Genomic DNA, 13,440 nt, shown 5'->3' on the forward strand with positions numbered 1-13,440 from the left:
TGTGGGAGAAGAGAGGCCAGTGCCTTGTGAAGGTAGGATTAAGATGGCGATTAGATTGAAGAACGGGAGGTTCTCTTGGGGACCTAGGGCAACGGGCTGTTTATTTATTTATTTAAAAAATTTATTTATTTTATTTTTTAAAATTTTTGGCAGCACTGGGTCTTCGTTGCTGTGCACGGGCTTTCTCTAGTTGCAGCAAGTGGGGGCTACTCTTCCTTGCAGTGCACAGGCTTCTTATTGTGGTGGCTTCCCTTGTTGCAGAGCACGGGCTCTAGAGCGCAGGCTCAGTAGTTGTGGCGTATGGGCTTAGTTGCTCCGTGGCATGTGGGATCTTGCCGGACCAGGGATCGAACCTGTGTCCCCTGCGTTGGCAGGCAGATTCTTAACCACTGCGCCGCCAGGTAAGTCCCCAACAGGCTGTTTTAAACGGTGGGAGCGGGAGCTGGACAGAGAGGCTGAGCAGTCTTCTGAGGGAGGGAAGCCTGGGCCTGAAAGGTGCTGGGGACCCGCTCCTTGTCTGGGGCTGGATTGTGCTGGGCGGGTGGGGGAAGGGGGTTTGAGAAAGCTGGCATTGCCTCCTGGTGTCAAAGCCTGGAACTGCAGCAGGGTCCAGAAGGGAGGGGCTTGTGTTCAGCGGGGCCCGCCCACCACCCAGCGTGTCTACAGCTCGGACATGTGCAACGCTCCCCCACCCGACTCCCCTCGAGAGCGGGATAGGCCTTGCCCAGCCCCCCCACATCACCACCACCCCGGCCCCGCCCTCCCGCCGCAGTCCTCACCGCACCTCCCAGGGGCCGGCCTCGCGACGTTCCTGCGGGAGCAAACGTGGGCGTCTGAGAACCCGGAAGTTACGTTATAGGCGCGCGTCCGGGGGGCGGGAGTCAGCTGAGCTGCTCGGGCGAGGTTGGGATCACCTGAGTTCGGCTAGGGGGAGCCGGTGATCTCCTGGGGGCGGGAGTTGGGTGCAGTACTGCGCCAGATTCAAGGGGGAGAGCTCCCCGGTCTTCTCGCTCTGTAAGGCGAGAGTGAGAAGATCCTCAGGATTTTACAGAGGAGGAGTCGGCGGCGGCGGCGGCGGCGGATTGCCAGGATCTGTCAGATCCCTGTCGAGGCTGGGGAGTCGCAGCTTCCAATCCGGGGAGACGGGGATCCCTGGGGGGAGCCCTGTTGTAATCCCTGGGCCCAAGACGGAGGACCCACAGGCCGGGTACCATGGCGTCTATCCTGGATGAATACGAGGACTCCCTCTCCCGCTCGGCCTTCTTGCAGCCCGGCTGCCCCAGCGTCGGCATCCCCCACTCGGGTAAGGGAAGTGAGGGCGCCGCTGCACCTCTTAGCTCTCCTGGCATCTGCAAGAGAGGAGCGGAGGGGGTGGCTCCAGGAGCTCGGGTTCACCTCCTGGACGTGCAGTCCGGGTCTAGGCCCTTGATTCTCCTCAGGCTCTTATGGCCCCCAGCTGGTGGATGGTCGAAGATTGAAAGAGCAGCAAGAGCAGCCGCGTGATCTAGGCCCTGCCACTAGAGTCCTTCTAAGAGGGAACTGGGACTCAGATAAGGAAGTGTCTTGCTTAGAGGGCCGCAGTTGGGAAAACTGAGAACAGGCTCAGATGAGAATAGGCTTCATCTGATTCGGTGTTTTTCCCACCAGGCCCCTTCTGGAGGTGAGAGGAAGAGAGTGGGCAAAGAACTGGTGAAATGGGAGTGTCGTAGGGGAAGGAGGGATGGTCCTAGAGGGAACTTTGTCACTGAACAGGGGAAAATGAAGTACTTTAGGCTTTTGCTAGAGCTGTGTGCAGCTGGGCATTGAGGGGAAATTTTTGTAGAAAGTAGTGCAGAGTTGGCAGAGGGGTCTGAAGCTCTGGAATATTTTGAGCAATGGTAAAGAATAAGAGTAAAGACTAGAGAGAAAGCACCAGCAGTTTGTTAACCAACTGATTGGAAGCATTCCCCAAGGATCCCTCCACCCTCATTCTTCTGGAGACTCACAGAGTATTACTGCATGGGCAAGGAGGGGAGAGAGCGGAACTAGACTACTTTAGTTGAGCTGGGATTGCTTGGCCAAAGATTGATAAGGGAGAACACCCAACCCTTCCCCGCCCACCCCATTACCACTGGGAACAGGTATATCATGGTGTAACAGCATACCAAGGGTTCAAAGAATCAACCCCTCACTGCTTTCAGAGATGTGGGAAGAGCCCAGAACCCCTAATGTAGCCTAGGACTAATGTAGAGGTGATTAGCAAACTGCTTGATATATTGATATTCAGGTGTTGGCTAACCAAGGTCCTGGGGTAGCAATATGTTGGGAAGGTGGAGAGGAATATGTTGCCCTTCCTCCCTCTGTTCCATAGCTAACCTTTCCTTGGCTCCTCACCTAGGATATGTGAATGCCCAGCTAGAGAAGGAAGTGCCCATTTTCACGAGGCAGCGCATTGACTTTACCCCTTCTGAGCGTATCACCAGTCTTGTCATCTCCTGCAATCAGCTCTGCATGAGCCTGGGCAAGGATACACTACTCCGGTAAGTGAGGACCCGAAAGGTTTAGGAGTAGGGAGTGGATTGGTGGTATTTTGGAACTACTGACTGACCGGGCCTTTTTTCCACTCTGGGCAGGTTAAACAGTGGATTTGGAATTTTCAGGAAATATCCTATCCCTTCCTAAAGAGAACCAGTGTAGCGTAGTAGACCCGGACTCTGAGCTCAGCTCTCCCACTTAACAGGGATGGAATCTTGAGCAAGTCACCCAGTCTTTCTGAACACGTCCCTTCATCTGTTAAAGACGGTACCAACCCACAAGTTAGTCATGTAGATAAGCTGAACGGTCTAGAGTCCTGAAGTAAATACACTATAAATGGAAATAAAATATCTCAATAAAACTGGAAATAAATAGTATAAGTAAATGGAACTAATATATGACAAAGGTGTCAGCAAAATTGTTTATCTATCCAGAATAACCATCTGGGATGAAACAGAGCTAAACCTCTGTATCATAAAAATGAATTCTAAGTGAAATAATTATTTGAATATAAAAAATAGTGTGAATATTAAAAGAATATTTAATAAATTTCTATGTTCTTGGGGTGAAGAGAGACCTTCTTACTCAAGCTAGAAAATCCAGAATCTACAAGGGAAAAGGTAGATAGATTTGACCACGTGGTGATTGCTGTTATGACAAAATAAAAATAAAAAAGCATATGAAGCAGGTCAGGACAAAAGATGGTGGGAAAATAATGTTTTTCCACATATGACTGAAGATTTACTTTTCTGTTCCTTAAAAAGCCCTTAGAAATTAATAAGAAAAAGACAGTCCAGGGAATCCCCTTGTGGTCCAGTGGTTAGGACTCGGCGCTTTCACTGCTGGGGCCCAGGTTCAGTCCCTGGTTGGGGAACTAAGATCCCGCAAGCTGTGAAAAAAAAAAAAAAAAAGACAGTTCAGTAGAAAAGGGAGGGTAAACAATATAAACAAGCAGTTCACAGAAGAGGAACTCCAAATTTTCCAGTAAACATCTGAAAATAATTTTCAACCTGTGGGAAATGCAAATCAAAATCACAGTAAGATACCATTTTTTTTTAACCTATCAGATTAGCAAAAATTTTAAACAGTAATATATGATGCTGGTGAAGATACACAGAGATGGACTCTCATACATTGGTGGAAAGAGTATAAACTGCCACCATCGTTTGGAGAAATAATCTGGCAATGTCTGTTAAACACTGAAATATCTATAACTTTGACCTGGCAATCCCACTTTGGGGAATACATACCATAGAAAGAAAAGTACCAGTTTGCAAAGGTATAGATACAAGGATGTTGATTCCAGCAGTATTTGTGGTAGGAAAAACTGGACCCAAGCTGCATATCCATCAATAGGAAAATGATTAAGTTATAGTTCACCCATAAAAGGGAATATTATGCAGTTATTAAAACAATGAGTTAGCTGTATCTGTTGACCCAGTGGGACGTTCATGAAATATCATTGAGAAAAGCAAATTATAAATTAATATGCATACACACACATATATACAATGTGAAAACATTTTTGTAAAAACTGATAAAATAAGCTTGTTTCTATTATGAACATGGAGAAAGATGTTAACATCAGTTTTTTCCGTTGGGAATAATAGGAGTTTGGGAAGAAAATCATTAACTTTTTCTTCATACACTGTTGTATTGATTCTTTAGTTAGAGTGAGCATATAATTTGAAAAGAATTTAATAAGGGAAATACCTTAAATAGGAAATAATCTTAAGGGAGCACCCCTCAAGGTTATTGTGAAGGTTAATTGAGGTCATACTAGCTCAAGCTCTTGGCATGGTGCTTGGTATATGGAAAGTGCTCAGTAACCACTAGCTACTATTTGTTGTTCCCTTTTTACCCCAGCATTCTGGGATACCCCTGCCTATCTTCCTAGATGCACTGGAGGTATGTTGAGCAGAAGGAAAAGACTTCTGCTTAGTGACTTCTCAGAATGAAGTGGGGGTGTTCTCAGAGCTGAGCATTCTTAAGGAGGACCCCATATGTGTTTCAGAGTTCCCTTGGGATTGTATTCAGAATTTTATGCGTCTATGTAGATTTCAGGGAAGAAAGGCTGTGCCTTTCATCAGATTATAAAGAGGTCTGTGATTCAACAGAAGGATCTGCCCTTCTCTGGAGTGAGGCTGTGACTCTTGTCCCAACAGCATTGACTTAGGCAAAGCAAATGAACCCAACCACATGGAGCTGGGGCGCAAGGATGATGCCAAAGTTCACAAGATGTTCCTGGACCCTACTGGTAAGTGGTGGTAGAGTTCTGAGATGGGGGGTAGGGGGTGGGGGGTGTTGAGGGTAGGTCACTGCCTGGGTGGGTGGGATCTGAGGGTGGGAATGGCAGCATCCTCTAGGGTGCCATGCTCTCCCCCACTCCAGGCTCTCACCTGCTGATCGCTCTGAGCAGCACTGAGGTCCTCTACGTGAACCGTAATGGACAGAAAGTTCGGCCCCTGGCACGCTGGAAGGGGCAGCTGGTGGAGAGTGTGGGCTGGAACAAGGCCCTGGGTACCGAGAGCAGCACAGGCCCCATCCTGGTCGGCACTGCCCAAGGCCAGATCTTTGAAGCAGAGCTCTCGGCCAGTGAGGGTGGGCTTTTCGGCCCTGCCCCGGATCTCTACTTCCGTCCGTTGTATGTGCTAAATGAAGAAGGGGGCCCAGCACCTGTGTGCTCCCTCGAGGCGGAGCGGGGCCCTGAAGGGCGTGGCTTTGTCATCGCCACCACTCGGCAGCGCCTCTTCCAGTTCATAGGCCGAGCAGCCGAGGGAGCAGAGGCCCAAGGCTTCTCGGGGCTCTTTGCTGCCTACACTGACCACCCACCCCCATTCCGTGAGTTCCCCAGCAGTCTGGGCTACAGTGAGCTGGCCTTCTACACCCCAAAGTTGCGCTCTGCGCCCCGGGCCTTCGCCTGGATGATGGGGGATGGCGTGTTGTATGGCTCGTTGGACTGCGGGCGTCCCGACTCCCTGCTGAGCGAGGAGCGGGTCTGGGAGTACCCAGAGGGGGTGGGTCCTGGGGCCAGCCCACCCCTGGCCATCGTCCTGACCCAGTTCCACTTCCTGCTGCTGCTGGCGGACCGGGTGGAGGCGGTGTGCACGCTGACGGGGCAGGTGGTGCTGCGGGACCACTTCCTGGAGAAGTTTGGGCTGCTGAAGCACATGGTGAAGGACTCCTCCACGGGCCACCTGTGGACCCACACCGAGCGGGCCGTCTTCCGCTACCAGGTACAGCGGGAGGCCCGGGATGTCTGGCGCACCTACCTGGACATGAACCGCTTCGACCTGGCCAAAGAGTATTGTCGAGAGCGGCCTGACTGCCTGGACACGGTCCTGGCCCGGGAGGCCGACTTCTGCTTCCGCCAGCATCGTTACCTTGAGAGTGCCCGCTGCTACGCCCTGACTCAGAGCTACTTTGAAGAGATTGCCCTCAAGTTCTTGGAGGCCCACCAGGAGGAGGCGCTGGCCGAGTTCCTGCAGCGAAAACTGGCCAGTTTGAAGCCTGCTGAGCGCACCCAGGCCACGCTGCTTACCGCCTGGCTGACGGAGCTCTACCTGAGCCGACTCGGGGCCCTGCAGGGTGACCCTGAGGCCCTGAACCTCTACCGGGAAACCCGGGAGCGTTTCCGCGCCTTCCTAAGCAGCCCCCGCCACAAGGAGTGGCTCTTCGCCAGCCGGGCCTCCATCCACGAGCTGCTCGCCAGCCACGGGGACACAGAGCACATGGTATACTTCGCTGTGATCATGCAGGACTACGAGCGCGTGGTGGCATACCACTGCCAGCATGAGGCCTACGAGGAGGCCCTGGCCGTGCTGGCCCGCCACCGTGACCCCCAGCTCTTCTACAAGTTCTCACCCATCCTCATCCGTCACATCCCTCGCCAGCTGGTGGACGCCTGGATTGAGCTGGGCAGCCGGCTGGATGCCCGGCAGCTCATCCCTGCCCTGGTGAACTACAGCCAGGGTGGCGAGGCCCAGCAGGTGAGCCAGGCCATCCGCTACATGGAGTTCTGCGTGAACGTGCTGGGCGAGACTGAGCAGGCCATTCACAATTACCTGCTGTCGCTCTATGCCCGAGGCCAGCCAGCCTCGCTGCTGGCCTACCTCGAGCAGGCCGGGGCCAGCCCGCACCGGGTGCATTATGACCTCAAGTACGCGCTGCGGCTCTGTGCTGAGCATGGCCACCACCATGCTTGCGTCCACGTCTACAAGGTCCTGGAGCTGTATGAGGAGGCTGTGGACCTGGCCCTGCAGGTGAGCCAATGAGCCTTGACCCTGTCCAGGAGAGGGACCTGGAGAGCAGTAGCTTCAGGTGCTGAAGGGTCGGAGGGACACTGTGGCTAGGGGGTGCTGGCTTCTCTCCCAGAGAGGAACTGTAGTATAGAGGTTAAGAACACAGACTCAAGTCAGGGTTTGAATTCTGGTTCTGCCTCTTACTAAGCTGTGTGACCTCTGGCTGGTTTCTGAACCTCTCTTTGCCTCAGATGATTCAGATGCAAAATGGGGATGATGTTATAGTACTTCCCTCACAGGTAAGTTCTGCATACCTGCTAGCCACGATTGCAGAAGGGGAAAGTGCTGAGTTGCATTGCTCAAATCATGAATTATTACCTGCGTAGGATCGTGTGAAGTGCTATTTAAAATTCGAGGGAATTCCCTGGCGGTCCAGTGGTTAGGACTCTGCACTTTCACTACCAAGGGCGTGGGTTCGATCCTTGGTCGGGGAACTAAGATCCCGCAAGCCACGCAGCGAGGCCAAAAAAAAAAAAAATTGAATTCCTGGGTCTGAACCCAGGACTTACTGAATCAAAATGTCTGGGTGGGGCCCAGAAATCTGTATTTTGGATATGCTCCCCAGGTGATTTGTAAATTCACTAAAATTGCAGGCCCACCGTCGTAAGTAGCGTTTGCATAGCTCTGACAGAGGCAGGCCCATTACCGAGACAGGTTCCTTCCCAGCCCCGAGAAGCCCCGTCTTACTTGCTGCCAGGAGTGCTGGGCCTCTGTCTTTCCCACAGACCCTGTCCTGAGTGGGACCTGACCCTAACACTCTCAGCCTCCCCACAGGTGGACGTGGACCTGGCCAAGCAGTGTGCTGACCTGCCCGAGGAAGATGAGGAGCTGCGCAAGAAGCTGTGGCTGAAGATCGCTCGGCATGTGGTGCAGGAGGAGGAGGATGTGCAGACGGCCATGGCCTGCCTGGCCAGCTGCCCCCTGCTCAAGATCGAGGACGTGCTGCCTTTCTTCCCTGACTTCGTCACCATCGACCACTTCAAGGAGGCGATCTGCAGCTCGCTGAAGGCTTACAACCACCACATCCAAGAGCTGCAGCGGGAGATGGAAGAGGCCACGGCCAGCGCCCAGCGCATCCGGCGAGACCTGCAGGAGCTGCGGGGCCGCTATGGCACCGTGGAGCCCCAGGACAAATGTGCCACCTGCGACTTTCCCCTGCTCAACCGCCCTTTTTACCTCTTCCTCTGTGGCCACATGTTCCACGCTGACTGCCTGCTGCAGGCCGTGCGGCCTGGCCTGCCGGCCTACAAGCAGGCCCGGCTCGAGGAGCTACAGCGAAAGCTGGGCACCACTCCACCCCCTGCCAAGGGCTCTGCCCGGGCTAAGGAGGCCGAGGGGGGCGCTGCCACCGGGGGGCCCAGCCGGGAACAGCTCAAGGCTGACCTGGATGAACTGGTGGCCGCTGAGTGCGTGTACTGTGGGGAACTGATGATCCGCTCTATTGACCGGCCCTTCATCGACCCTCAGCGCTACGAGGAGGAGCACCTCAGTTGGTTGTAGGAATGTGTCAACCCCGATAGGCGGGCAGGCGGTCGGGGGCTGTCCCTTCTTGGGAAGGCCACAGCGTCATCTGTCCTTGGTCTCCTGGAGGCTGCTGGGCTGGGACTGTGGTGGGGGGAGCGGAATTATAGCTGTTGTCCTCGAGGGGTGAGCTGTGAGTGCATTCTGCCAGCTGCCCGTGCTGTTCTTCAGGGCTGCCTTAGAGCTGCTGTTTCGCCAGGCCGTCAGCCTGCTTCCCAACAGAGGGCCTTAGCCTGGAGAAGTCAGAATTCTGACCCCATTACCATCCCCCCTGCATCTAACAGCTCTTTCTTCCTTTTCCCTCCTCACACACATCATGTTCTCTTTCTGGAGCACTACCTACCATTATTCCTTTTCACTCTGTGGCTCTTCTCCCTCAGAAGCCCTCTCTTCTGTCAGCTTCTAGGTCCCACAGGTGAAAAGACAACCCCTCCAAGTCCTGGGCATGGGGTGGGGGGAAAGGTGGTGCTGATGGTGGGCATGCTCTTGTGCACACTGTCTGGGGCTCCAGTGTGAGGGGTACCCTGGGGCAGAGGGCCTCACAGAGGACAGTGGGAGATGGTGATGGGGTGGAGAGCATTAAACTGTCTGTGCTGGTGACTGTGGAGTTGATGGCTTTGTGTTGATGCTGGGCAGAGTGGTGTGTGAGTGATCTCCAAGAGGGGCTAGGGTGTCACGGGGAAGCTGCCAGGGCCCTGCATGTTCAAGCCTTGGCCCTTGCTCCTTTTCCTGGAGATGTGACAGGATGATTTTGCCATTTTCTGCTCACTTCTTTGCCTTCCACTGTATCCATTCTGACTCCAGGCTTCGGTTGGGAATTAGGGCCCACCCTCCCAAGTCTAGGAGCAGGGACTGTTCTTCCCTTCGGCCAGCAGGTGGTGTTGCTCCCCACAGAACCCTCCACACTCAGGCAGCAGGGGGCGCTGATTTCTCAAGTCACTTTCTCCGCTGGTGCTTCCTTGGTCTCTTCCCTCCCTAGTTGTTCCCAAGAGTTTTCTGGTAATCGCCACTGCCTAACCATAAATCTAAGCCCCTCATTCTTCCTCCCTCCACTGGCCCTTACGCATGCTAGATTTTGCTTGCCCCTCTCTTTGCCAGCCTGCATCCCTTCCTTCTCAACTTCTGCCCAGTTTTGATACTGCCCTACCACTGTCTGGCATTAAACCATGATTTTTTTTTTTTTTTTTTTTTTTTTGGCCAAGCTGCGCGGCATGCGGGATCTTATTTCCCTGACCAGGAATCAAACCTGTGCCCCCTGCATTGGAAGCGCATGGTCTTAATCACTGGACCGCCAGGGAAGTCCCTTAACCATAATGTTGAGGTCCAACATGGAGGTGAGACTACCACTGCCACTATCCATGGCATTCGGCAGATATGTTTTCTCCCCATCTACCTCCTTTGACCTGCCCATCCCCCCAGCTTACAGTTCTTTAGTTGTGGCTCGAGGCTAAGCCCTGGGGAGTCCTGAAGCAGGGCCTTCCTGTGACATCAGCTGAGCACCCTTTGCTCCATGGACTGGTGTTCACAGTCCGCTGCCCAGGTTTATGGGTGTGGTCTGTCAGGTGCCCAGACTGAAACAAAGTAACAAGTGAGTGTTCCTGGAATGAGGCTGGGGTCAGGTCACCTGGCTAGTGACTGCAGGTTTCTCTCTTGCCCCTGCAGCCTAATCCTCTTCCAAGACTTTTATCTTCTGCAGCCCTGGGAGAATCTTGCCCTGCTTATACTTCTCCAGCCACTAGAACAACAGGGTCTCTTCATGGCCCCTGCCAAGGGATAGGGCCAGAAGCTGCCCATCTTTGATGAGCCTCAGACTCCCCATCTTGCCTCAGAAGCCAGAGTGGAAGCAAATGGGGGGTAGGGTCCCACTGGGTGGGTAGAGGGCATTCTAACCCTGTTCCGTTTCCCCCGTTCCAGGAAGATTTGGAGGGCTCCTGCTCCCCATGTGGCCTAAGGCTCCCCTCACACCTAGACATGCCCAGTAGAGGGCTCAGGGTTGTATTCCCCACTGTCAGTGAGTACTAGGTATAAACCTTGGCCCACCACCTGGCATGGTCACTTGCTTACTTGGAACAGCTTGGGGCTTCTGTCTTTGCACATAATGGGTGCCTAATACATGTTAGTTAAACAAACACTGCCCTATTGCTCCCTCCTCCCAGAGGACTTGGCTAAGACAGCTTGGGACACCCCTGCCCCTTCTGTCCTCTCTTAAGCCTGCCCATCTGGTCCTAGGCTGCTTCCTCTTTCCTGGAAAAAGGCCCCAGTCTTCTCTGGCACTGACAGAATGGGGTTCCGTTGAGTCAGGGCAACGGGAAGCCACAGCTCTTAGATCCCTAGACACCAAGCAAGGCCTGGAGTGGAGGGGAGAGAGACGGCCCTCGGGGCCTTGGCCCTAAGCCTGGGGGAGGGCCAGGAGGGGGTGGGGTGGGGGAGCAGCTACGTGGGTAGGGGCCAAGATGAATGAGCTGCTCCTGGAGCGGTCACTGGAAATAGGAGGAGTGGCCACAGGCAGTGACGCTGGGATCAGGGCAGGAGGCCTGTAAACAAGGAAGCCACCTGGGGGAGATGCAGGGCGGCCACTGGTCCTGGGGAGCAGGTGCTTCCTGAGGCCCGCCCTTGAGAGGGCCCTGGGGGGCCGCCTGGCCAAGTCAGCGGTGGGCACTAGGGGGTGCTGTCTACTGGCTTCCTGAACTCACCGGCTCCTTTCCTCCGCTCCAGGGGGGAGTGGCCCCCGGAGGGTGTGCCCGCCCTACGTCTGTGGCCCGGGTGACCCGTTCGCCGCCCTTCTCCTGTCCCCAGGGCAGACTGGCCAAAGGCACCAACCCTGGCAGGGAGGGCGCGAGGCTCAGAGCCTGGCCAGCCCGGGTGTGAGCTCATTCCCCCAGGACCACCAACTCCCGCAGTTCCTGCGCAGCGCCCCCCTGCCCCGAGCTCGGGTCACAGGCCGGGCACCCCAACCCCACTGGTTGGGAGGGGGCCTCCAGTCTCCAGGCTGCCCTTGGCGCTGGCCCCCCTGGCGCCAGGGAAACAAAAGGTTAGGGGGCCGAGAGGGAGTTATCGGGCCCCGCCACTACCACCGGGGGAGGGGGCCACGAGGGGCGCACCTCCTCCCCACTGCCCCAGCTCTGCAGATTCTTCGAGACACTTTCACAGGCGGAAATTCCCAGAGGTCAGAGGAGGGAAACGGTTAATTCCTTTTATTCAATGGGTCCCCCCTACACGCCTCCCCCCAACTTCCTCCCTCCACTTCCCGCCCCCCCCTGTGTGAACAGGAAGTGGAGAGGAAAAGGCTCTGAGCAGAGCAGCTGGGAGCAGGAGGCAGGGAGTGGGCGGCAGGCTTGGTGCCAGCCCTGCCCCTCACGGTTCCTCGCTGGAGGGCCAGACCCACTGTGGCCTGGGAAAGAACCTGCAGTCCCGCTGGCGGGTGGCAGCAGAGCCGGGAAGCAGCCTTGTGTCGGAGCCCCCTTCCCTCAGCCTGCTTCCAGGTCAGAGGCTGCTGCACTGAGGGCGCAAAGCATCCTCTGCCCAAGACCCAGCTGCCCTTGCCACTGCAGCCCCACCCCCACTGAAGGCTGGGCATCCCGAGGCTGGCAGGCATCTCTTCAGGCAGCCGCCAGTCCTGGCAGTGGCTCCAGCCACTCAGCCCCTTGGCCCTGCCAGTTCTTTGAAGCTCATGCAGCGCTTCCTGTTTGGGGCAGGCGATGCCAGGGCCCCTCCCCCACCATTGTTCTGTAGAGACCATAGGTCCATCTGTTGCCCCATGGTGGGGCCCCTAGGGAGTGCCACAGGGGAGCAGCCCCACAAAGGACCCTGCTGGCAGCTTTGCTTACGTGGAGCGAGGCTGGGCCCTGCAGCAGGTTGAGGGTGAACGGTGGTCAAAGGCAGGCTCAGGATGGGTAGTGGGACAGAAGGAGGATGCTAGATGGTTCTAGTCCTTGGGCCACCTTCAGCTTTCTCCTCCACCTGGACCATGGAGATGACGATATTCAGGGAGCTATACATGCTGAAGCCACAAGGAGAGGTACACCATTCTTATGCCCAGCTTCCAAAAGGGAAAAGTGAGGCAGAGGGACAAACTTTGGCTAGGGATGGGCCATAAAAGGGGCACAAAGTAGGGTTCTTCTTTCAAGGGGATTAGCCCCTGCTTGCTGAATGGCCCCTATTGGGTGCTTTCCTCTCCCTGAGCAGCTTTGCCTTTTCTCAGCTTTCACCTTGAAGTAGCCCTTGAGCTGAGCAGTAGGAGCCATGAGGTCATGGGAGGTTAGGGTGGCCCTAGGTTGGTGACCAGCAACCGATGTCCACTGAGAACAAGCCCGGGCAGGCCTGGCAGAAAAGGAGAAAGGGGCATTGGTTTGGGCCCCAGGAAGGTGGGTGCTACTTCTGGTTTCCAGGCTGCCGTGGCCAAAGGTCTATTTGTGTTTCCCAGGTGGAGAGGCAGGTGCTGTGTATCTCCAGCTCACCTCCTCTGCTGAGGCGTGGTCTCATGGCTCTGACCTTGACCTGCTTCCTCCCACAGGGTTAGGACTCCAGACATGGTCTACTCCATTTTCCTCACCAGATCCTCTGGCTTCTCTCCCCAGCCCAGGACCTAAAACTGCCTAGATCACAGCTCCCGGAAGGTCAGAGCTGCAGAGACCTCAGATCGAGGCCATAGAGTGCTGTGAGACCTTTATTCAAATAAAAACATCCCTTATGGATGTCCAATACCTGAAATTGATATGCTGAGCATCCCTGGTGGGAGCTGGGCTGGGAGAGGGCGGGAAACGCCTTATTCACTGTCCTTTCCTCCTCCATCCCAATTTCTATGAGATGCCAGGATGCCCAGGAACCAAGTTTGAAAACCACTGAGCTGCTGATCCCACCTCCTGATTTTACAGATGCTGAATCCAAGAGAAATTTGTGGCTGACATGAGGCTCCATCCAGGATCCGGTCCCTTCTCCATGAGATTCAGCATCGGTCGGCAATGATCCCACGTCCCCTGGGAGCCAGACACGGTCCTAGACCCTTCACTGTGCTTCCTTTCCATCTCCAGTCAAGTGGGTTGAGCTGAGGGACAGGGAGGTGACCTGGAAAGAGCAGTCTCTGCTCTGTCATTTACCAGCTGTC

The 13,440-nt window shown here is 55.1% G+C and overlaps 1 protein-coding gene across 2 annotated transcripts; it reads left to right on the forward strand.

Moving 5' to 3' along the window:
- Window positions 1-1,164: 1,164 nt before the first annotated feature.
- On the forward strand, window positions 1,165-8,936 carry VPS18 (VPS18 core subunit of CORVET and HOPS complexes). Of its 2 annotated transcripts, XM_082387222.1 has the most exons (5): window positions 1,165-1,303; window positions 2,378-2,519; window positions 4,680-4,771; window positions 4,906-6,776; window positions 7,590-8,936. In XM_082387222.1, the coding sequence occupies exons 1-5, from the start codon at window positions 1,213-1,215 to the stop codon at window positions 8,313-8,315; spliced, it is 2,922 nt and encodes a 973-aa protein (XP_082243348.1). In that variant the 5' UTR covers window positions 1,165-1,212; the 3' UTR covers window positions 8,316-8,936. The 2 variants fall into 2 exon arrangements, with proteins under 2 accessions (XP_082243348.1, XP_082243349.1); XM_082387223.1 differs by lacking the exon at window positions 1,165-1,303 and having other exon boundaries at window positions 2,405-2,519; window positions 4,632-4,771.
- The last annotated feature ends 4,504 nt before the right edge of the window (window positions 8,937-13,440 follow it).

Source organism: Balaenoptera borealis (genome assembly GCF_965194805.1).
Source record: "Balaenoptera borealis genome assembly, chromosome: 3".
NCBI lineage: Eukaryota > Metazoa > Chordata > Mammalia > Artiodactyla > Balaenopteridae > Balaenoptera > Balaenoptera borealis.